General features: G+C 43.3%; 1 protein-coding gene across 3 annotated transcripts in view; it reads left to right on the forward strand.

Annotated features, from left to right (window-relative positions):
• The first annotated feature begins 940 nt into the window (after window positions 1–940).
• The window catches only part of reln (reelin), a 91039-nt gene continuing 67442 nt past the window's right edge, over window positions 941–24537 (forward strand). For all 3 annotated transcript variants that reach the window (XM_051382116.1, XM_051382117.1, XM_051382115.1), the window contains exons 1-2: window positions 941–1504; window positions 20765–20872. In XM_051382116.1, coding sequence (XP_051238076.1) covers window positions 1252–1504; window positions 20765–20872 — 361 coding nt within the window. In that variant the 5' untranslated portion in view covers window positions 941–1251. The remainder of the gene's footprint in view (window positions 1505–20764; window positions 20873–24537) is intronic.

Here is a 24537-nt window from a genome sequence, read left to right on the forward strand (position 1 = left end):
AGCATAGTGTATCACTTACACGCAGAGCAAGAGATGGATGAGCAGAGAGAGAGAGACATGCAGGGCAGTTTCATGTTGTTTGTATTTATTCCCAGATGAAAAAAGAGTGCCGGGTGCGTACAGGGTGTTAGAGAAATACTTATACATCATTTGGTGAGCTGAAGCAGAGACTGGTGGGGGAGAGAAAGCAGCATTATGGTTTGTGTCTGCACCGTACTGGTGGGTTAATCTAGAGAGGCGGCGCACGCTGCTCTGACAGGGGGAAAAAAGTTGGAGAATCCTGTGGAAAAGGAGATTCTGATGGAAAACCCATGAAAAAAGCAACAGCAGAGAAGAAGAAAAACAAATTTGAGCACTGCTTAGGACGAGAGGAGAGACAGAGAGGTACAGGGTTGGAAAAAGTGGGAGATTGTAAGAGGGGAGGGGGACTAAGTGGGAGAACAGCAGAGAGACACAGGGAAGGAGAGGGAGGTGAAGAGAGCGGAAGAGGGAGGGAGAAAGGAGGTGTGATAGTGGGTGGGAGAGGAGGAGACAGTCTGGTGGATGGGCAAAAAGACAAAGGAAAGAGAGGAGAGTGAAAGGGATATGTCAGTGGGCTGGTTAGGGATGAAGAAACTAACAGATGCATAGAGATAAGACAGCCAAGGTCTCAGGAGGGATACAAGAGTGCAGAAAAGCACAGTGGTTTAGTGAGAGGTAAAGAGAAAGAGAGAGATGAGAGGGGGGAGGAAGAGATTAAGGAAAAAGGCAGAGTGATAGACTGGCAGAGAAGAGGGAGGAGAGAAGAGCTGGATGAGAGAGAGGAGGGAGGCCGTCTCGTAGAGCGCATACAGCACGCGTGGAGCTGGTGTTAGAGCGAAAGAGAGACAGAGAGAGGGAGGGAGGGTGGGTGGGAGGAGAGAGGGAAACAGAGGGAGGGGGTGAGGTATTTAAACGCCGGAGCAGGACAGCACAGGCGAAGCTCTGAACTCCCCGAGAGTGAAGGTAGGACAGGGAGAGGAAGCAGAAGAACAGAGCTCTACAGTTTTCCTGACGGCCAAGCCCACACACTCACACACACATAAAGATTGCACATACAAACACACACAGACACACACACTCTCACGCACGCACTTTTGGACTTTCAACTCATCTGGGGACTCCAAAAGCAGTCCTCTGGAACTCTACCTGTGCCTTCTTTGCTCCCACTCATCACTCTCCTCACCTCTTCACCCATCTCCACTCCCACAGTCCCTCGCTTGGTGAGGGCAGATGGCCATGGCGCGGGCCTCTCTCGGGGGTGCCTTAGGCTGTGCCCTGCTGGCCCTAGTCTTGGGGAGCAGCAGCATGGATTTCGGTGCGCCCCCTGCAAGCTTCTACCCACGTTTCAACCCATTCTTCTTCCTGTGCACCCACCACGGGGAGCTGGAGGGAGCCGGCGTGGCAGAAGGTGGGGGAGAGGTGCTACTCACCCTCCAAATTACGGGCAACCCCACCGCCTACACCCCTGGACAGGAGTACCAAGGTGAGCACACGCCCTACAGTGTCCACTTTCCTTTTTGGTGCTCTTGAAGAGAATGGGATTCATCGTTATCCGTAATGAATCACATAAAAAAGAAATGTGTTGAATGGATCTGATTGTAAATTTCACTGGTTGCAAAAATTTATGCATTTTATATTATTTTAAAATAGTTTTCCTCTGTGAGAGAATTACAAGAAATTGCTGAATTGTGCCAAAATTGTTATTATGCATAAGATACATTTTACATTAAAGAGAAGAAAAAAACAACTTCATGATTAGGAATTCTGCAAGTACAAGTGTGTACAACGAATACATTTTCTTGCAGGTGTTTGGCTTCACACGTGCGGTTCTGCTGTGGTGTGTGCATATGGGAGTGTGCAGTTTGTGTGTGGTGGCTGTTGTTGGAAACCAGCATTTATGTAACTGTAATAAGTAGTGATGCTGAGTGGGACTCCTGTTCAGTGCCATGAGCAGCTTTGGTGTTTTACTGAGCTGTGATCCTGATGCTCCATGTGTAGGTGGCTTCTCCACAGGACTAACAGCGAGATCCCTCTAACTGAATGAGAGAGAGAAAGAGCAAAAACTGTAAGTGAGGATGGACAAACGGAGCGCCATAGAAAGAGATGCTGTGTAAAGATTTAGATATCGGTAAAGGGTCCGTAGAGCGGAAGAGGAGATGGAGATTAATGTCCCCTTTCCCACACTGATATGCTGGCACCTGGTCCTGGAAAAAAGATCTCCTCTGACCCCCTAAACTGTATCATCCTTCCTCAGTCAGTCACTCTCGCCACTCACTTAACACTGGGGACAGTGACCCACAGAGGCCACCACGGACTGACTGAGGTCACATTCCCATGCAGCTATCCTCTTCTCTAAGAGTTGGATGTATACACATTTTATGTATATTACTGATTTTATCTAACTTCGTAAATATACACACATTTTGTGTACATTGCCCATATCCTCTCCTTACTCTGTCTTTGTTGTATTTCAACTAATTTGATATCGCAAACAGTGGATTTATTACACTGTCCTTGCTCTGTTAACAACTGCATTCCATTATCATGGTAAATAAACTTCTTGATTTCAAAAAGGATATGTGCAGCACACTTTGTGAAATGTATATGGAAAGAAAAGGATATGAGAAGGCCAGGAAAACAGAGAGGAGAGGAGTCTGGAAGAAGCAGTATTATCTTCTGTCTGAAAATAACAGCCTGGATCAACCCTTCAGTCAAGCACCTTTTAACTGGGGCCGGGCTTGTAGGGAGAGCGAGTAGGGAGAGATTTGAATAACTAGCTGGTGGATGGGAGGGATAGAGCGCACGGAGAGGTTTAACTAATTAGCATTAGAAATGTGGTGGACTGGGAGGAGGGAGAGATTTAAATAGGGCCACGGCTGGGATCGGATGGAGTAGGGGGAGATTTAAATGACGATGAGAGGATTGAGCAGATAAGATACCAGCAGCGGGGCTTGCACAGAAAAATGACAGGGTTCCAAGCTGCTCACTTTTTTTCTCCGTCCCATGTTTTGGCACACGATGGCAGCTCATTGTTAAATATCTGGGGTTTTAACTGAGTTTGCATGGGGATGGAAGGATAAATGGCAAGTGAGCAAGTGCAACGTGGCTGACTGTGTGCTTATTGTGCAATCAGGAGCAATCCTAGTCTCTGTCTGTCTGTCTGTCTTTTCCATCTCTCTCTCATCTTCAAAAACCTTGTTCCATACATGTTCTTACCACAGTCACTGCCAGGCTCATTGTAGAAGGAATTGGGTGGTTTGAGGGCTGCATATACAGCTGTTAGATTGAGAGTGGACATGTATCTGCCTGCTCGAATGAGAGAAAAGGAAAAATAGTAAATCACATCTTCTGGTGATGTGAAGGAAAGGGCAAGGGAAGTTCCATTTTACGTTCATTTCTGGGAACGAGCATTTATTTGTATTTCAGCCTGCATCTTTTATTTGGTTTCAATTGTATTTTTCTCATTGCTTTTTATGTGCTCACTGGGCTTTAGTTTTGGATTACATTTGGTTTAATCTTCTAAAAGCAACGTGTGATCTAACCACTGAAAGAGCTGCATGTGGAAATGGTGGGCGGAAGGCATTAGAAATGCTGGCCGCGTGGTTGTTGAAGGGCTGTAGAAAAGAAAACTGAAGAAAGAGCGCAAAGGAGAGAGGTTGTTAGTAGAGGGAGGGAAAGTTAGAAAAAGAAAGATGACAGATGACCCCTTCTAAAAGAGACAGGGGGTGAGTGTGTCAAAGACCCACCTCAGTATTCGGTGCTAAGCAAGAGGAAGATTCTGCGTGGCCGATTTGTCGTACAGTAATTGGGTTTCTGACCTTCTGCTTCTCTGTTGCTTTCCAGTGATAAGACCATGTGTGGGCAGTGTGTTCAGTGTGTGTGTGTGTGTTTTAGACAAGATTACTGTGTTTAGCTATCAGAATGAAATGACCAAGAGAGGTTGCGTTACTCTCTGTGTGAAATGTTTTAGAGGGTGGGTGTATTGGCAGGGTCATAGTGGACAAAACGAAAACAGAAATACTGTAGAGACACTCTGAACTGTTGAGAAACAGAAGGAGGAGAAATGAAAAGATTTGTGGAGATTTGTGTGCTTGCATTCAGGCTCTAGGTTCGATCCTTGTACCAGACAAATGGAGCCCAAGTGTCACTCAAACACACACTCACATACTGCACGCACACAGCCTTATCTTTCAGAAGAGAGAGAGAGAGAGAGAAGCAAAAAGAAGTAAGGTCACACTTGGATTTAGCCTGTCCTCTAAATAATCAAACGACCCTTTTGAACCACTGTTACAGGAACACTCAGGAGGCAGTTCTTTATTTCTGTCAAGCATTTTTCAAAATTTTGTCTCTGACCTCTTTTAACACTGCTGTGGGAATGCGAGATGTTCTCCATACAGCAACCGCATGTTTATAGGAAGCAACATCACAATACCAAGCCAAGAGCCCTGTTTCTAAACACAGTCAATCAGAGAGTGCTGTTTTTCATTCTTGTTGGTTCTTGCCCCCCTGCTTTGGAAACATTACATGTTCATTTTCGCAGATGAACAACAGTGTTCAAGAAGGGATGGTGACAGAGCAGAGGGAGAACAGGAAGAGGCAAAATGTCTCCAAACAGATTGTTTTAGTATCATAAAACACAGCCTTTCCAGTAAAGCACATTGGATTCAAATCAGTGGAGGGGACATCACTCTGCTGTGTTATGCAGTATGATTAGAAAGCACAATGGAAAAAATTGGTGAGAGAATTAAATGGCAGTGCTGTGTCCTCTGCAAGTCAGTAGAGAATAGCTGGAAAAATGGAGGTGCATGAGCAGAAATGGGGCCAGTGAGATTGATTGAGTGCCTTTGTGTGTCGAGGAATTTGTACCATTTTCTTTTGTAGTTAGGCGTGTGCACTTGATGAAGGCTACAGTTTTGTTTATCTTGCCGACGGTTTCAAGCACACTGCGTGTTTGTTTGTATAGAACACAGAGTTATGTCTGGTGTCAATTAGTCTGTCAATTTTAAGTTTATGATATTTAAAAACAAGTGAGTGCTTGTATTCGCAGTGCGTGTATTTGCATATAGTGTCCAGTTTTGTGTGTTTCTATATGCAGGGTTATTGATGTCAGTGTAAAGCATTGAATGAGACACTCACAGAAGCCCCTGCTGAGGCATGCATGTTCAGGTAGGCAGCTTTCCCTCTCACTATATTCATTGTTCCTACACACTATTGAAAACCAAACAATATTCAATAGGGTTCAGCAGTGTGTGTCTACCACAGTGCCACAATAGAAAAACAGGAGGAGAAACAGCGGTGCGAGAGAAAGTGACAGAGGGTGAAACAAGAGAGCTGCTTAGAGAACTAGTTGACAGTACAGGCTGAAATGGCCATTGCTAATCTGTCAATGGTCTTTGCAGAAGTCCCTGTTCCATGGACCTTTTCATGTGCAAATGATTGAAGAGGCCCAAGAAACAATCAACATTTCAAGGAGATTTGGACTTTGCCACTAAATGACATTCTTAATGGGAACTTGGAAATAAATTCATCCCCACAAAATGCCATCAGCTCTTTCCATGATAACCTATCAGATTAGACATTGTGAATTACTCCAGCAGCTCTCCTGCCAACCACCAGAAACAACTCAGTGTGCTTTGCAATGGGAAAGAGGCCATTATCTATCTGCAAAGTTGATTACTCGTTGGTTGGGGGAGTTTTTTTCTGTGTGCTGTTGACTGATGTCTGTAGAACATCAAGTCAGTCATGTTGAAGTGAAGGTCACAGACGTAAGGTGCTGGTAAGGCTCTAGAAAAGCAGATATTATCTTACCACACTATACCAGGTTGTATCAGTAAAGCCACAGCCAGACATCATGGAAACACAGGGCCCATGTTTTCTGGCCTGGACACTCAGCTCGTGTGAGCAGTGCGTGATGGCTTCCTCCCTGGACTGCTTCAGCTTGCATGCCTGTGCTCTCAATGAATTGATTCTGTCCATAGAAACACTTTTAATCCAAAACAGATATGGGAGGTGTTGAGTAGAAAATGATTTTTTCCATGTCCGTGACATATTCTACAGATACAGACACTGAATATGTTGTGAAATGTGTACATGTTGCTGGTATAATGTCGATATGACTATGAACAGATCCTTTTCACTCACAGCTCAGACGGACAGTGTGGCTGCTCTAACCTGTTAACATGGGTGCCGAAATAAGAAGACGTTCTGTGACGCATACACACTTAAGTTTGTCCAAGGCAAGTCAAACATTCGTACACAGTCGTCTTGCCAAAATGGCATCAATCTGCTGGGACTTCAGCAGCCCGTCGGATGTCATCATCGCCTTCTGCACCACTTAACCTCTGAGGAGACTGTTAGGGATCTGTCTTCTGACCTCTGACCATTTCTTGTCAGTGCTGCATTGCTTGAAACTCTGTTCCTACAGAGGGATTAGATTTGACCGGTGTCCTTACTCTTCCTGTCCACCAGTCTCGTTCTCCTTACATCTCTGTTCAACTGTAGCATTTTTATATTTATCTATTTAAAAGACCAGGAAAACTCTAAGTATTTCTTACGGTGCAGCAAGCATTGGTCAGTGAACCATCAAAAGACTGGCCTACTTTTCATGCAGACATACAGTTTAGAGGAGCAGGGACATTGGAAAAAGAGGTAAGAGTGAGGAAAGAGTAGAGGGGATAGGGGCTAATGGTTTAATAGGACTCTCTTGTGAGCATAGGAAAAGCAACATGCAGATAGCACAAGCACTTTTAAGTGGTCCAAACTCGTGCATTCATTAGCTTCCCGGCTCTTCAACCTCTCTCCCTCCTGCTGCTTTGTCTGAATAGGTCACTTCACTGAGTAGAGAGAAGTGTGTCAAGTGTATTACTGTTTGTATGGGCTTGCTGGGTGTGTTTGGGTGTTCTGTCTTTGTGGACATTGAATGATGAACCATTTAAAGAGCATTGTATTCACTGAGATATGCCAGTTTCTTTTATATGAAAGAGCAGATGGGCGAGAAATGAGAATGGATATTCATTGGGAATCTTCCCTTTGTCACACATGCTCGCTTGGCCATGCACACAGCACTCAGCTCTTAGTGGGTGATCCATCATGACATAGAGACAGGTCAGATGTTCCACTGGCTTAACACAAATGTCCTGATCAGCGGGCTATTACAATTCTTTTTGACGATGTTACAACAGGATATGACATGATAATATTAACAGGAGGTTACTATTTTCCTCCTGTCAGGCGCTAAATGGCTGTGTCAAGTTGTTTTCACAGGAACATGCTCTAGTTATTATAAAATACTGTAGAAACCTACCACAATGAAATGATGCCACAGCAAACTTGCAGTGAACGATACATTTGCACATATGTATGTGGCTAATCTATTTTCTCATAAATAGGCAGAGAGCTGCAGCAGTCATGATAGTAGAGATGGCCCAGATGCCACCTATATGCTACATTTCTGGAAAATTGATTTACTGCCTCAGAGCACAAAGAATTGCCTCAGATAACAGTGATATTGTTAGCCATTGCCAGGCTGTTGCCAGAATGATGCCAGGTGCCAGGTGTGGTAGAAAGAGCTAAAAATGAAGGCATTGAGTGGATCCCTGCCAGGCAGAGGTGGGTGCCTGCGCCAGTCTTATCTGGACAAGCGGCAAGGGGCTCTACATTTTTTATTTTAAATTTCCTCAACGGATTCATTTTCCAGCCAAAACAAAAAAGCTCTTAACAAGCAAATGTGAGTTGTGTTTTCAGTAACTTTCATGAGTGGGTAGACGAGTGGGCGTAAGTATTTTCAGGATGTTGGAGTGTGTGCTTGCCTTTTGGGGGTTTGCCTGATTTGGAGTGCCTCTCTGTTGATAATACAAGCAGGGGTATGCAGATGCTAGATTCCCGGTGTCCTAGTGTGTACTTGCTTGCTGTGATTCCCTTGTGTACCTTTCTGGTGTCTGGAGGTTTAAGTTTTAGACAGCAGAAGCAGCAACAGAGATTCCACTCCTGGCACAACTTTAGCAACATATAAACCGCCCAAAATATGGTGACATTATTAGTTTTTCCAGGCCTAAAGCACAAAGTCTTTGGTAGCATTCTTGTTAGTTACTTATTCACATTCCTGCTTTTGCTGAAGATTAATTTAGTCGAGGAATTCTGTATATTAGTCATTGTATATATATCACTCCCTATGGTATAACCCTTAGTGAGAAACAGAACATCAGCTCACAGAGCCTAGACAACATACTAGACCCTGAGGGTGTCAGGGTGAATCTCAACCACACCATATTTACTGCCTAAGTTTTCCAGTAGAAAACACAAGGGACGCACCCCTCTACAGTCTATTTTGATAATTTTTTATTGGCACATTACAGTTTCCCCCTTGCCTCTGTCTCTTTGATGTTTAATTTCAATTTACAGAAAGGTTGTAAACATAATTACAAAGGTGTTGTTTTTTTTGCATTTCAGAAAAGCCCAAATACCAGGTCTGCACATGACATTAAGAGCTCCATGTGTCTATGCAAACTCATGCTAATGTCCCAATCCCAATCTACCTCATAACAATGGACCATTGTTCATTCTCCTTAAGGAGTACCAAGTGGCTCTAAGCCGATTTTGAAAAGTGATGGATCCTTTTTAAAGCTTTCTTCCCTCCTCTCCATCCTTCGTGCTGGACGTGTTGTTCTCATGGGGTGGTTTCCCAGCCGCTGTTGATTAGCGTGTCAGCTTTGCCGATGGCCTCTTCCTTTTAGAGAATGGAGCTCCTGTTGGAGGATTGTGTACCTCCTCCTCCTTCTTCTTCTGCTCTTGCTCTGGATCCTCCTCCTGGCGGCTTCATTGAGAGAGCTGTAATCCCTGCTTGGGGGGCAGTGTGTCGTCTGTGCTGATAGCATTCAGAGGGCCTTGTAGCGCTCCAATGGACCCACTACAGAGGAGGCGGTAGGGCGCAACTGGCTGGGTGCTGGGCACATGGCGCGTGGCACAGGCGGATTAGCCCCAGCTCTACCCCCCATTCAGCGCCAGCCTCCTTCAAACAGCCAGGCCCACTCTGCCCACAGAGACACGGCAGGCTGGCAGAGGCAGATTACACATCTGCGCACATGCACAAGATCACACGTACTCCAGCCGAAAGTGACAGCATGGGTGAGGGGGTTAGTGTTTACAGGGCCCCTGAAAATACTTAATTCCCCTAATGCTCTGTTGTGAAATCCCACATATCAAACCTCATACCCCCAGCCCCCACAGGTCTGTGTGTCATCAGTGATTTCTGACTCAGCATTAGAACATCCACAGAGATTCTCCCAGTAGACCAAAATAAAGATTGGTACATCTATCTTGCTTTTAGGGTTTAACAGAAGGATTGCTGAAAGGCAAGCTTACCTATTTCCTTCCATATGTCATCAAAAGTATTTGTGTAGTTTAGTCAGTCATCATTTCATAAATAATGAGCCTTTGGATATGGGCTATTAATGAATCCATTTTTTATAGATAAAAAATATTTCTACCAAGGAGAACCCAGAGGAGCCTGTCTTACGCCTCAGTGGGTCAGGTGTTTGATTGTGTCTTGCTTTTCAGGTAACCTGTGATTGGCAACTGAAATTCAGAATGATGAAGAAGAAGTGAGACTTCACCTCTCTATGTATTGTACTTCAGGGAGACTGACCACTGTCCATCCAATGTAAAGGACAGTGCTCCTCTGTCTTTGGCTGATTTCCTTTTCTCAGCTTAACAGTTTTTGGTTTGTTTTTTCAAAAATTAACATGGAGCTAGGAACATGTGTCTTGTCACCCGGCGCTCAGTGCTCCAGTGCTCACTTTCACAGGGACTAAGAATATAAAATGAAACCAGCTCTTAATCACACCTCAGCATTTACCTCAAATAAACACTCATGTTTATTTATTGCATTCTTTTTGACCTCTGAGTGAAACTGTAAGGATACAGTGTTTAGTCACAAATGAATATATCAGGAAAATACATCTATTCTGAACCTGTGATTTAAAGGTCTTGGGAGTTACTCTTGGAGTAAACACGACTCAGAAGTACCTAAAAGTAATTAAGAAACCTTAACACTAGTATACTTCAATCAAAATACAGGGAATGTGTGGCCAATCACAGGCAACTGTATATGTGGGCCAGAGAGGCCTGGCCAAAGTTTAAACACCTGGACTACAGATGTGCAAACTGTGGTGATCAAATTTAAATGCAGCAACCTTTGGTTGCAAACACACCAAATACCAATAACACCAGCTTAGCAGACCACTTGATCTGAACATGAACATCACAGTGTCTTTGTCAGCGACTCAACACATTTGTTTATGTGCATACGTTACTGTGTCTCAGATACAGATTGATAGAGTCAATAAATGATCCCTGCTATCAAGTGTAAGCAGATCTGAGGTAGAGGTTAATACAGAAAAGAGCTGGGGATGAGTGAGCGGAGATGGAGGGAGCGTGACAGCGTTAATTACAGCAATGAGTGCATTCTTACCAAGCTGAGCCGGTGTGATTAAGACTGGATGTCAAGGGAAACGCTCCCCATTGATCCACTGCCAGTAGAGACCATCTAGTCTTTCATTACTGCAACCAGCTTGTTAATTAGAAATCAATCTTTCCCCTCTGCTCTATGAACCCCCCTCCACACCACTGTGCCACTCTCCTTCCACCCAAACATTCATACCCAAAAGCTATAGAGACACGTCAAACTTTGACTAATGTCAGTGCTTTTTCACTTAGTTGGCCATAATCTGAAATTTTCATGCCAAGAAAGAGCAGGAAGCGGAGAGCAAAATAGTGAGGCACAGTATCCTGGCTTCCTTTCCAGCTCCCAGGACATCTTTGAGTTCTTAAGAGAATTTGCCAAACTTTAGGATTGCTTTAAGATTGAGATCTGAATTCAGATTTACTAGCTGAATAACAGTTATGTTGTTCTTGTATTACATTTGTGTGCATTTGGGTATTCTTATGATCAACAAGAGACCTGCAGATACTGGCGTGGGCCATGGCTTGTTTGTCTTCAAAGGAAACCAAGTTTTATGTTCTACCATATGAATTGTTCCAAATCTATAACGAATCATTTAGATAAGTCAATCTATCGACCCATGCCACATAATTATGTGATCTATTACTCTTCTAAATGAAAAAAAGCAACATCTGTAAAATGAATCTGTAAAAAGAAATATGAAAGAAAGAGAGTGTGGAAAAGATGCTGAAATGGACTGACAGAGTGGGAATGTAAAGTGAATCTCTGTGTAAAGTGACACTTCCATTATTCATAGTAGTGCTATTATATCTGTGATAGTGGGAACGTGGTTGGGACTGCTGTCAGCCTGGAATACTGCTGGCAGCTCGAGACTGAGCTTGTGCTGAGAACTCTGTGTATGTATGCACTCGCATGTACACATCACTGTCTGATTTTGGAGTGAGATGTATCCAGATGTTTCTGTGCAGTAGGCATTCAAAACTAAGTACAGAGTTATTATGTTACAAGCACAGGTAGTTGGACTCATTTTCTCATTAGATTTTATTCATTTTATCTTTTAGTGATAACAGAATCCAGTGAAGCCATACCACTGCCACTTCATTATTACTCTTCAGTCAAGTGTGGCCCCTACATAAAAATGTACAATGCATAAGAGAAAGCTGCCTTGTTTTTGGATCACTAATCACAATTGCTGTCCAACATAAAGTGAGCACCATGTCTTTTACTTTTCATGAAGCTCAAACAGTTCAAAAGCACAGGTTGATACTCTGATAAAAACTGCAGTTTGAAGTGTCAGCCCATGAGGATGGCTAAGAGGAGGGCAGGTTCACCTGGTGCTAATTTACTTATTCTCTTTCATCTCATGAGACAGTGAGTCTGGATATTGCAATGTTGGAAATACAGGGATGAAAATTCAGCAGAAAAACCCTAAAAACAGCCACAAACAAACACACAGGTCTGTTTTTAGAAATACGTTTTCAGTACAAAATAAAAACAAATTATTTACTTTTTATTTAGGTTATTTCATCTCTGTTGGAAATAATTCAATACAAACACGGTGAGTCATTTTAATAAAACATGGCTTAGTGGCTCTAAGGCATTGACATTTGTTAAGTTTGGTATATTTGTCTCCTTTTCTGCGAGGAGAAGTGTATGTTGTGTGTCACCAAAAGACAGCTCATCTCTCAACTAAGCAATGATGGACTATAATTCTTTATAGTTTGACTCTAGTGCAGATAGGCATAGTTGCAAGCTGTTTGCTCCTGAAATACAAATGTTTCTATGCTTATGACCACATGATCCTCAGCATATAGTATATAAAATGACTAAATTCCATTAGCCAATTAGCATTATTCTGAAATGAATAATATTTTGAACAGCTCTAATCTAATTCTAATGGCATTCTTTTTTCAGGAGAATGATAGAAACAATGAAATTGGAGAAGGAAGACACCTTGATGGTGTCTTCATTAGACCTTCAGTGCACCTTAGGTCTGTGCAGGAAGGTTGCACTTTTAAATCATTATAGCCTTCATTAAGTTTTGAAGAACGACTTTGCATTACTAACAGTCTTATCTTCCTACCTTAGATTTATCACATTGTTTCTTTTATCGACATATTAACATGCACACTGAACATAGAGATCTAATGACAGAGCAATTTCGGTGTTCACTCTCATATCAGATTTTGGATGTGATGGCCTGTGGAGAAAATTCCAAAACCTAAGTGCAGGGAGAGTTTAAATTTGTAAAACTTTGGCTATTGTGCTGCAGACCTCTAGCGATCGGTGCAGTGCTGGCATTGGCCAATTACGAGGTGTGTTCCTAGATAATAGCACTGTTGTGAGTGGCTGTTCTGCAGTTGTGTTATTGTGAAGAAGCCTACTGATCCACTCTTTGATTGCCATGTTAAAGAACTTCTTTCTTTAGTTCTGAATGATGTGGGTATTGAGAGGTGGTTCAAATGATATGACTAGGTAGGTCAAACTGGGCAGAAAGGGTGTCACTTTCATTGACATGAGCTTCTATTTGTTGTCTGTTCAAAGCCCTGCTCTTCCTTGTCCAAAGTCTCAAGGCCTTGCTTTGACAGACGTCTTCCGGTCATGGCTCTCTCCGTTGTGAATCGGTTTAGGGTGGGCCGTTGGGGGTCCAGGGAGGTGGGGGACAGACAAGGACGGGACAGCTGTGGGAAAGGGATAGAGGTCACTTAGGCTAAGTAGCCTGGTGTCCCTCAGAGGGACATAGCAGGCAGTGAGGTTATATAGGCTGTGGCTGACAGCTTGGCCCTCATTACCTCCTTCCTGTTTCCTATCAGGGCAGCTCCCGATGGAGCAGGTGAGATGGAAAGGGAGTTATGCAACAGTGTTGGTCTATGTCCAATGTCTGAATTTTGTCTCAGTGTACTTTAACAGCTGGATGGCTGGTTGGCTCTGCATGTTTGTCCATGTTTGAGTGTGCGTTTGTATGTGATGATGAGGTATCTTTACACATATGGATAGCTGTGTCTGGTGGATGTGTTGAGCTTGCCATTGTCGATATTTTTATATATTTATTTAGTGTTGTAGTGTGTGTTTGGTTTAGGAGTTGTGGTTTGGTTTTTACCCCAGTTTTTGAGGCTGACTGGGCTTTTAGTGTTTTCCTACATTCCTTGGATTTTCTCTGGGGGAGGCCAAGCTGTACGCAGTGGCAACTTTCCTCTGTAACCTGCATTAGTTTACACTAAGATTGTTTATATTTTCTATTCTCATGCTTAACAACTCGGCTTTTAATTGTGTGTTAGCATGTCTAGTATGGCTCTGACAGTAGTAAGTAAAGGAGGATGCTTTGCTTGTCAGGGCTGGATGGCTGAAGCCTTTTCTCTGTCTGCAGAACACATGGTGTTGATCATAAGGACAGCTCACTCTCCAGTCCTGGCAGTCACCAAGTGACAGAGGGAAAGAATCATGGTGTTCCTGAACCCTATTACAATATAACCCTTTACAGGAACCAGCAATTATGCATCTTATGCTGAATGATATTTTCTTAATGCTGAATGTTTAGTAAATGTAATGCTTTGTGAGATGCCTTAAATGAGTAATTCTGTTGTTTGCTGCTTCAGTTTTCTGATGTTTTCTCATCTGGTTCTCTTTTGGTCTGATACCTGCTTTCTTGTCCTTTGTCCTCTCATTCTATCACGATTTCATCAAGACTGATAAAGACAAGGCCCACATAACAGAACTGTAGCTTATCAACCCTCATTTAGAGTCTCATTGCAGAGATCGGTACTTAGATTGTGTGCTGTTTGAGGTCTCTGTACAATGAACCAATGAATAATGTTAAAAGCCCAGTGAGATGATTTGCTATCAAAGCCAATCTCAGGTAAGGAGAATAGCCTTTGAGTTGTCACAATGTGATGTGCTTCTTCTGAACATGCAATGTTCACTTAGAAACTCTGAAGAAAAGTTCTGTCATAACTGATTTGGCCTTGTTGATTGGTGGATATGCCTTCACAGTGGGGTTGTATCTTCCTTGTAAGTCAAATGTCAGCCTTTTGGCACATCACCAACAATGTAATGCAAACATAGCACGTGGGAAGATATAAACTGAGGCTTTTTTTGTGTAGAAGAACTTTCACACCTTGCGTCGTATGAGAGCAGCACAATGAAATATGATTTTGAAGCAGATTATGTGTGAGGAACAGGGTGTGTGAGAGAACTGCCTCTTCGCTCCTGTTTTTCTCCACGGCTGTTGCAGGGGTGAAGCCAAGTTAGGCAGGCAGGAAGGCTTCAACTCCCCTCTGTGATAAACAGAGTAGAACCTCAACAGAGAAAATTGGACCAAGAACAAGAATAGTCTACGCGTTTGAATCTCTGGCAGTGATCATGAAAGGACTTGTAAACTGGTCCCAAGAGATTCATTGCTTTCATTCAGCACTTTGAGAAAAACATTTGGAGATGTTATAGTTAAACAGACCTGTGGAAGCTCAGTGGCTGATAGGTTGTCTGTGATCTAGTGTTTCACAGCAGCAGATGGCAGTGCCGGCAGGCCAGGATGGTGCCAGAAGGTTACGCAATGGAATGATGCCTCTAAGACCTGACTGGAACACCGCATGGCACATATATGTGCAGAAACACACTTCCCACACAATCTTCTGAAACTGTAAAGAGACATTCATACTTACAAAATTCAGTTTGTCTGCATTCCTAAACTTGTGGTCAGTTTAATGGACCGGTCTTCCCTTTCCATATCAAAGGAAATAGCAACTTATCATTTATGGTGTCATGTTCAGGTGACTGACAGTTTGAACCATTTCAATGAAGCTCAAAGTGAAGTGGCACCCCGACATTGGCATGGCCATGGAAACAGATGGAACTATAGCTTCCCCATGGTCTGGCCTCCATTTCCTGGTCCTCTCTGGGGCACGTGTGTGTCTGCCAGTGGGATATGGGTCAGATGGCCGACTATCTTTATCCAGATTGTTGCCAGGAAAACCTCCATCCATTTGGAAACAGAAAGGAAGTCCTCCTGGTTCACTTGGAAAACCTGGGGATTTCATTGATAATACTTTCTGTTACAGTAATGTTTTGTAGTATCTTAAATTTTAATTTTCTTGCCTCCCTATGTGGCTCGTACTACCTTATGCTGTAATTATTCAACAGTACAGACTATGATATTTTCTGTCTGTGGTATGTATGTAGTAGGTGCTACCACATTAAATCTTGTCAGAATCTTATTGTGTAGCTGTGCCTTTCCAGTCTTGGGTACTTTCTAAATGTTTTTCCAAGACTTGTTTAAGTAAAGTAAAGGTTATGAATGTGGGTGTGGTGAAGACTGGTGGGTGTGTTTGTACACAAAGAGCAGAAAGGAGCTGTTCAGGCCATGCCAACCACACGGGATGTGCAAATGGACTAGGCTGCGACGTAAATCAGGTCTTCTCTCAGAGCTCCCAGACTTCCCATCCAACTCCAGCCTAATCCCTCGCCATGCTGTTTTTTAAGAATGAGCTCATGCCACCCAGTGTTGCCAACCACAGTGCCGACCAGGCTTTTCTGCACCTTAAGGAGACTTTACTGTTGCTTGTAGGATGCCACTGGGCCCTATTTTTCATGTTTTTCATTGCTGACCCAGCATACAGTAAGCAATGTGGTCTGTTTTTCACTATTTAAGGTGCATTCATTTCTGAAAGGAACCGCAACACCACTTTGGGACTAGTGCAAACCGTACTCTAGTATCTTATGAAATTTTAAAACATTTACTCAATGTCTTCTTCCAGGGACCTGTTTGTCCTATGTTAAGGATGCTTTTACAGCATTCAGGATAAGGTGATGCACTCTCAGTATCTGGAGCTAATTCAACCCTGCTGCTCTTGAATGCAAGGTGGTCAGAAGACGTTGGGAAATCCTAGCTAAAAAAATAATGAAAGAAATGAAAAGTTCAAGAGTTGGTGAGACAAAACAAGCAACATAATGTTCTGTGCATGAATAAACTTAGGCAGAAATAGGCTTTCCAATTTACTGGAAATTATCCTGCATCTTATTTTTGCTGAATGGATTGTCACCAAAGATGAATTTTCCCTTACTGATTAGTCGTCACTGTATTTTGCGTGTGTGGTTGTGTGTCTGCTTGAGCTCTGAGAGGCTTGTCAGCAAATCCAGTATTGTATTTGCGAATATGTGTTTTGTTGCGTTGTGTGGAGTGGTGTGCTGGTATTTTGTGCCTTAACATTACTCCTCATGGATCCAGAGAGGTGAAGGAAGCCCCAGGCCCATCAATAGTTGAGTAGCAGCACGGTTGTGTGTGTCTGTAATGAGGCATACCACATCGCATCATCAATATTACATGCTGGCTTAGGGCCAAGGGATGTGCTCTGTGGTGTATTCAAGTATAAAGTATGAGTGTGTGCATGTGTGTGTGAGCGCTATGCATACAGTGTAATGATGTTTTGCAAGACCTAAGTTAGGTGGACTTGCAACTGCAGACACCAGACTTGTCCAGGAGCATGTAGAGGTCCCGATGTGGAGTTACAGTTGGAGGGACTGATCAAGAGCAAAGGGTGCCTGTAGGTCAGAAGCCAAGGTGGACCTGTCTGCATCAACATAATATGAACAGCTGTAACCTCCACATGTTACTCTGCCACCACCCAACCCATCCCCCATTACTGACAATCAAAGCTGAAACAGCAAACATGCTATATTTCCACAGAATAATGTATCTGTGTGCATGTGTGCATCATATCCAAAATACCTAATTTCAGAGACATGCACAATATATTTTATTGTTCTACAAAGCCTCCTTTTATTTGAAATGTCCTGTAATGCAGTTTTATGTATGTCTTTATCTAAACATCTCGTCCCACCCTACAGAACATGTTTCATAGTAAAGCTTTTAGTCTCTTAAATCTTTTGATAGGGAAAGCATAAAATTCAGTCCAGATGCTTGGTTGAACGGTGCTAGCTTAACACCTGGTGTGTTTACACATGAACAAATCACACACAAGTGCACACATATATATGCACACACAGAACCTGCTTATGTGTTGGATAAGAGTGTTGGTAATAAAGTTCACCCCCATTCCCGCCTCATGGCTTCTCATCCCCCTCGGCCAAGTGAACAGTACTCAGAAATGAAGTATGGACAAGAATTTTAAAGGCTACCATCAAAGGCTGCCAGCCTCCTTCTTTAGATCTGTGTGTGTGTGTGTGTATGTGTGTGTGTGTGTGTGTGTGTGTGTGTGTGTGAGAGAAAGAGAGAGAGAGTTTGTGTGTGTGAAGTACCCCCACAGGTGATAGGATCTCATCTCATTGCATCTCATCTCATCTGATTGGCTCATCCCTCTGTTACGTTCCACAGGCGAGTGAGAGAGGGGTGTTAGAGGCCTGTCTAAATAATTTAGATCTTGCATTTGTATTGATCAGGTAGCGCTGCTCTCCGTGGGCCACTCCACTAGTACCTATCCCCTCCATCCCTCTTCGCCCCTGTTCTTGTTTTTTTCGATTGTAACCTTGTGCCCCTAGCTTTACCCCCCGCCCCCCTCCCCCCCACCTCCACATCAAACAGAGTACAGGCACACTGCTGCAAGGGAGCAGAAAATGCATGAGAAGGGAGTAGATGGGAAAGTGCAGCAGAGAGCATTTTTTACCATGATTCCTCAAATGGAAGTGAGGCTGAGGGAGAAAGGCTAGAAGAAAGGTGTAAGCGGTGCATAGAGAGAGAAATAGCATAGTGGAGGCAGAAAAATATCTTTTGCGTGTGTGTGTGTAGCCCATATGCAAGTGTCTGTGGAGAGTAATGGAGTGTGTGTAACCTTGGTGATGCAGGTCAGTGGAAATGCAGAAATTAGCGTATTGTGTGTACGGAGCCTGGTCTAACTTAACGCTTTAAACCCAGTCCATTACTCCATTAAATATGGCATCATGCCATGGCCTTGGATCAATACCATGTAATGTAAACACTTATAACCTGTCTCACCACACTGGAATGGATTTGCTGAATAGGTAATGCATTCTGGGATACAAAAATAGCATAAAAGAGGAGCACATGTATGCTCAGTATGAACATGATAATTGCTTGCTTGAATGAGAAGGTCTTTTGCCTGCATTCTGTTGGTATTGCAGTGTTAGAGGTGCGCTGAGCAACATGGATTGAATATGATAATGCTTCTGTTGCCAAGCAAAATATCTGCCTTTCTCACAATACGGCTTCTTGTACACGCTGTACATGCTGATAGAATTTGGCAGTGCTCATAGCTGACAAGAAAATGGAATACAGAGAAATTACTTGTTGCTCACACAGTGTTATTAGAGCCATTCATAGAAAAAATAAATATTTCTCAAATATTTAGAAGTAACTTACGTTTTACGTTTTTTTTTTAAGTCTATTAAGAGGAAGCTATGGAGTTCAGAGATTACGTCATTATTTGACTAGCGTATCTTCAGCTATTTCAGATACAGAGGCCAAGCATGCATTCTAATTGATGCATGTTTATCCTGTTTACACTCTTACCATGTTTCATTTTGGTATTTTGGAAGTTTGCAAGTTATCACTAGAAGATTGAAAGAAAAAACATGGACTATATACATTTCTTGAAGCAAGTGTCAACTATAAACTTGGATCCTATCACTTAAGTGGGCATTTTTAGGTATAGATTTAGATTTGGGCTGTGTCTCTTTAACAAGTGTGTTATACTGCTGTATACTGTTGTGGAGCAGATAGCATGTTAAATACAGAATTAGTGCTATAGCTGGATCTCTGTGTAAAACCCGCCACAGGAGAAGAGAGGAGGAAATGTCTGGATATAATAAAGAGACTTGTGGGATGAATTATTGAGGCTTTGATATGGAGGGGAGAGATGGGCTGAACTGGGCTCTTAAGACAGGCCATAACACATCCAACATACACAAACACATGCAGAACACACACATTCACACACGCACACACACACATTCACACACGCACACACACAAACACTGGGTGCCTTGTGTGAGGACATGTTAATGGAGTCACCCAGACAGACAGGCACGGAGACAGGGCCACACAGGAGTCTGCTCTTCCCTATATTCCCACATTGAAACACACCAAGAAGAAGAATGAACGCCCTGAGACCAAACTGATGTGTTGCTATTCTTACTAAAAACACACCAACGCCGCGGGTGTCTCTGCCTTTTCCCATTCACTTCTCCCCCAAAAGCAGGGGGATTCCAGGGTCAGGAAATAACAAGACCTCAATCTTTCCCCTCTGCAAAGGATTTTAATCCTCAGTGTGTAAAAGTGTATTTTTTTGGGAGTGTGTTCTCCTTTGAGCCACAGACTGTTCCCCTGTGTTCTGATCTGTCTGGCTGGAAGGAGTCCAGTGGCTGAGCTCTTTTCCTCCAGTGATGTAGCCGGCTCTGTGGTCCCGTCACTCAGGGCCTTTGTTTACTGGGTAGATCAATAGTTAACTTGCTGCTGGATACACTAAGCTGTAGATCTGTACAGCTGGATAATAGACCTCTGGCAGTTTTCTGCTCTGTTGCTGTTTGTGGTGACCTGTGATGAATAGAGGCTTAGCAAGGCTATCAGGGTTACAGCCAATTAGCTCATCAGTCTCTTCTAATATGATTGTCAATAGGGACAGGCTTTGATTAAAGCACTGTGATTTGTTCAGGATGAGTTAGATTACATTCACGAGCCACCGGCGAGTCAGACAGCGAGGTGATGTTAGCGTATTGCTTTTTTTGTTCAACAATTTTAAAGTTGCTCGAGCCTCCATTTACCAGTCTCCTGTGTGTGCGTGTCTTTGTGTATCTCTCCGTGTGTCTGTGTCTGTGTGTGTGTGAGGGAGACCTTGTTGCTGTTGCTTTAACACCTGCTTGCACATCTGTTCGCTCTCCTCTCCTCTCCTCCTGGAGGGCGTTTAGTCTCATTGGCCTCCCAGTTAATGGTCACTACATTTTCATTTGTTAACACCTGAGCTCTGTGCTCATTAGCAGCAGGATGTTAGGGAGCTGTAGTGTGTATACAGTTCCAGACTTCCTGTCCACATGCATGTACATCACACCGACTAATTATCGGTGTAGCTTGCAAACGATGTGTGAACATGACTTAGTACTTGCAATCTCGGATATGTTAATATAATAATATAATAATAGCGGTAATTACAGTTTATCTTACAGAGAGTTAGCAATAAAGAGTCACTAAAATGAGAGCATAATGTATTATATTTCATAATTCTATTCATATTTCTTTGGTGCTTTGTGACATACCCGGCAGCATTTCAGTATGAGAGCAACACCATGATTAAACATCTTCCTTTTTTTCTGTCTCTTCAGTAACCATCTCTACCAGTGTATCCTTTGATGGTCTGCTGGTGACTGGGCTCTACACCTCCACACCAGTCCAGTCGGCTCCCATCCCTGCTCCAGCTGCCTTCGGCTTCGGTAAGTCTTCATAAGATTCCACTGTAGACCATTTAAAGAGGCGTCCACAGCTATGTTCCCCATGCCAATCCAAGCCCCCATTAAATGCTCAACTTAGCTTTGCCTTTAGCACAAACAAACTCTCAGATACTCCAGATAGTGTCTTAGTGCTTGAACTATGAAGTATCACAGTGAGCATGACCCAAGTCAGTGATCCACATCCGTTCCCATAACAAGCAGAAGACCACTTCCCCACTCCAGTTGTGACAGGCCCGTGATGGATGAGGAGTGGGGATGATGTGACCATGGGTTCGGCCATAATGCGTTTTCATTGATGGCTGAGAGAAGAAAAACAGAAAACTGAATATGAGATGAAGTAAGGAAATCAGAGAACAAATCAGGAGAAGTATGTCATGCCTCTGAGAGACAAAACCAAACTTCAAATAACAAAGAGGAACATATTAATGGTCATCAGGTCAGCTGGTCACATGTTGAGTTGCAGAAAAGGTGCTGTTGTCCGGTTGAGTTTGGCATATAGTTTACTGGAATAAGTTCATACTGTCTTTATACTATCATTACAGTAGTAAGAAGTGGTTTTGGAACAATTTAGAAAATGGGTACTATTTCATTTTATTGTTGGTCTACTGTAAAAACTGCCAAGTCTTCAGTCTTAATTTGTTATCAGCATGTTTTTCTTTTCATCATCTGAATGTGTGTTAAGTCTAAATTTACTTCTCACCTTTATTCCATGTCCTGCAAAATATAAAGTTAAACTGAGTCTGTAAAATTCTGCTGTCTAATTACACAGTAAAAAGGCAACTGAATTAAACTTAAGTGTGACCCATTTCTGGACACACAATGATTTTTTAGACTCAGATGAAGGGTGTGCGGATGGAGCCCCTGTGTGTAAGGGTGGGGGCTCTCTCGTGGTGATGGACTGGTCATAAAGAACTCCTTAGAGAACAGGGCTACTGGCCCAGAACTGCTGCCCAGCGGGCTCACTTATCCTGACTAACTCCACTGTTCTTCAGACGCTGACTTCACCCGGCCAGGGCAGCTCTTCACTCTTGGCAGCCCTGTTTACTGGGGAGGCATCCAAGCAAGGATTGCGTCACCTTTGCTTCACTCTCATTAATTTGAAAAGTTTTAAGAGAAGGGCTGCACAGACTGATAGGCAGCAGCTTGTGGGACTTTGAGTTTCTGCATGGTGTGTGTTTAAATAAGTCTGCAAAGCCTTCCGTTACACTATGTGTAATCTGCTAAGCAGTGATGCCGTCCAGGTTTCACAGCACCAGTCACTGAGTCTGTCCTCAGCTGACGAGCTCTCTGCACTCTGTCTCTCTGCTCTGATTCTCCTGCATCCTCTCCCAGTGTATGCTTCAGGACTACATGGAGCTGCACAGAATCAGTTGTTTTCATAAAGGCGAAATAGAAGGGCGATTTATTACTGCCACCATAGTTCTCTTTGTAATGTCCATGGCGGGACTTCTGTCTGAAGTTACATTTTTCCTTTACTTCATTTGTCTGCACAATTATTAAGTAAATTAGATTTTTATGAGACACCCCCATACTCTAAGTGGCTGACCACGGTCCATGTAAGGGTGTCACATCTGTGGCCACATCTGTGGCGAGAAGGCTCCTCAGCCTTGGGAGGGCTGAAGAGAGATGCTTCCAGAGAGAGAGAGAGAGAGAGAGAGCGCTTCATCAATGAGCTCATGGAAACCCAGTGACATCGCTGTGCATAAGAGAGCCAGTGTTTGAGCGAAATGCTTTGAAGATAATGCAGTGAAACAATAATGGAATGAAACACCGCTTGATGCTGATTGTTGTTGTGACAAATATTAAGGGATCCGTGAGAACAACAGGGTCACATAACTCCACAAGGGAGTTTTTACGGGCCTGGTGTTTAGTGTAGAGCGTCTAAGACAGGGTGCGGCTCTAATCCCCCTCAATGGAGGCATGTAGGGGACAGATACACATGGAATGCACACACTCATAGAATTCAATAAAGAAATATCCACCCACTCTCACTCAAAAACACATACACATATTCCAGCTGTGTACAGCTGTTAGCGCGGCGGCTGGCTGGGTGAACATGTGGCTGACAGATGTATCAGTGCGGGAAACAACATGAAACCCAGCACGGGAAGAATGAAACCTCACTGCACAGCCACCACAGGATCACAAGATAATGCTAAAAGAGAAGAGAGGGAGGAGTGTTAAGTTAGTAGATCTTTTATTTCTGCTGGGTTGAAGTCAGTGGAAAGGGAAGACAGACATATAGTGAGCATGAATGGCTTGAAACAGGGAAAAATGAAGATGGAATAAACAAATAAAGCCAGAGAGCACTGCAGACAGGGAGGTTAGTGTTTGTACACTCTGTGTGGGGATGTCCAGTGGTTTGTGCGGTCAGAGCTGTTGCAGCGAGTAGACAGGATGACTGCACGCTGGCCTCCAAAGAGAGAATTCCCCTCGGCCTTCCGTGTCATCCTCCGCTGCTTTTTACGGAAAGCTCATAAAACCAGTGCATTTACATGTGCATGACCACACTGCATGCAAATACACAAGCTACATCACTGGTTCTCGTCTTTCTCTGTCTTTTGTGTTTTTCTTTCTTTTTTTGATCTGTCATATGCACTAACGTAGATATCCTCACATGTATGTACACACGCACAGAGACACCACAACACGGAGACAGAGAATGAGCATTGTATTGTCTTCCACTCCCTCCGAATAACAATGTGCACTGCACACTACACTTGTAATAAAAATATGACGCTTCGACGGACTGACTTTTTACTACGTCGTCAGAACTTAACACCCACTAATTGTCAAATTAGCTGAAGTGTGATGGAGAAATTGGGGTGGCAATCAGGATAGTCTGAGGAATGCTATAGTTTGGGCTTCTGGGCTGAGCTGCGGTTCCAGTCGCCCTGTTCCTCAACTGCCTGAAGGCGAGAGATCCCTCACTAGCCGCTGGGTGGCTAACCACAAACCTTTATGATACTGTAATTGCTTTGCTATGGCTAGTGAAGAAGCAGACAAACTGGAGCTAAAAACAATATTGTGAGAGGCAGAACACAGGAGTGTAAATTGACTGTGGTTTTTTATAAATGCCTGATAAACTAGTCTGGCTGAGGCACTGCCACAACAGTGGATCTGTTTCACGGTGCGAGGGGCTGGCAGGAAAGACTCAAGGTGTCATTGTGAGATTCATGTAGTCACAATGTACAGTTAATGGATGAGTGTCTAAAGTGATTCCTTTCATAATATTGCGTAGTATACTTTGACAGCCTAATTGCTCATTAGAGACCTTTGCAACATGTTTTACAGTGAAACTTTTAGTGTGTGTGTGTGTGTGTGTGTGTGTGTGTGTGTGTGTGTGTGTGTGTGTGTGTGTGTGCGTGTGTGTGCAACATGCTCAGAGGGGATGTCTATACACTCTGCCAGAAAAGCAACAAGAGTCTGGACTGACTCAGCTGCTGGAGAATTCCAACTGCTTCGTGTTTTTCCCTCCTTTCACTTTTATTCCATTAAGAGCTCTTTCTTTCCATTCCAGCCTCTTGGCTTTCTGAAAAGAACTCACACAGCTTTCAAACTGGCGTCTATAAAGATTTAATGATGAAAACAATGACTTACGTACGTTGTCATCAGTTTGATCACATCATTGTGCATTCAAACACACA

The sequence above is a fragment of the Dicentrarchus labrax genome, unplaced genomic scaffold (genome assembly GCF_905237075.1).
Source record: "Dicentrarchus labrax unplaced genomic scaffold, dlabrax2021, whole genome shotgun sequence".
In the NCBI taxonomy this organism is placed as follows: Eukaryota; Metazoa; Chordata; class Actinopteri; family Moronidae; genus Dicentrarchus; species Dicentrarchus labrax.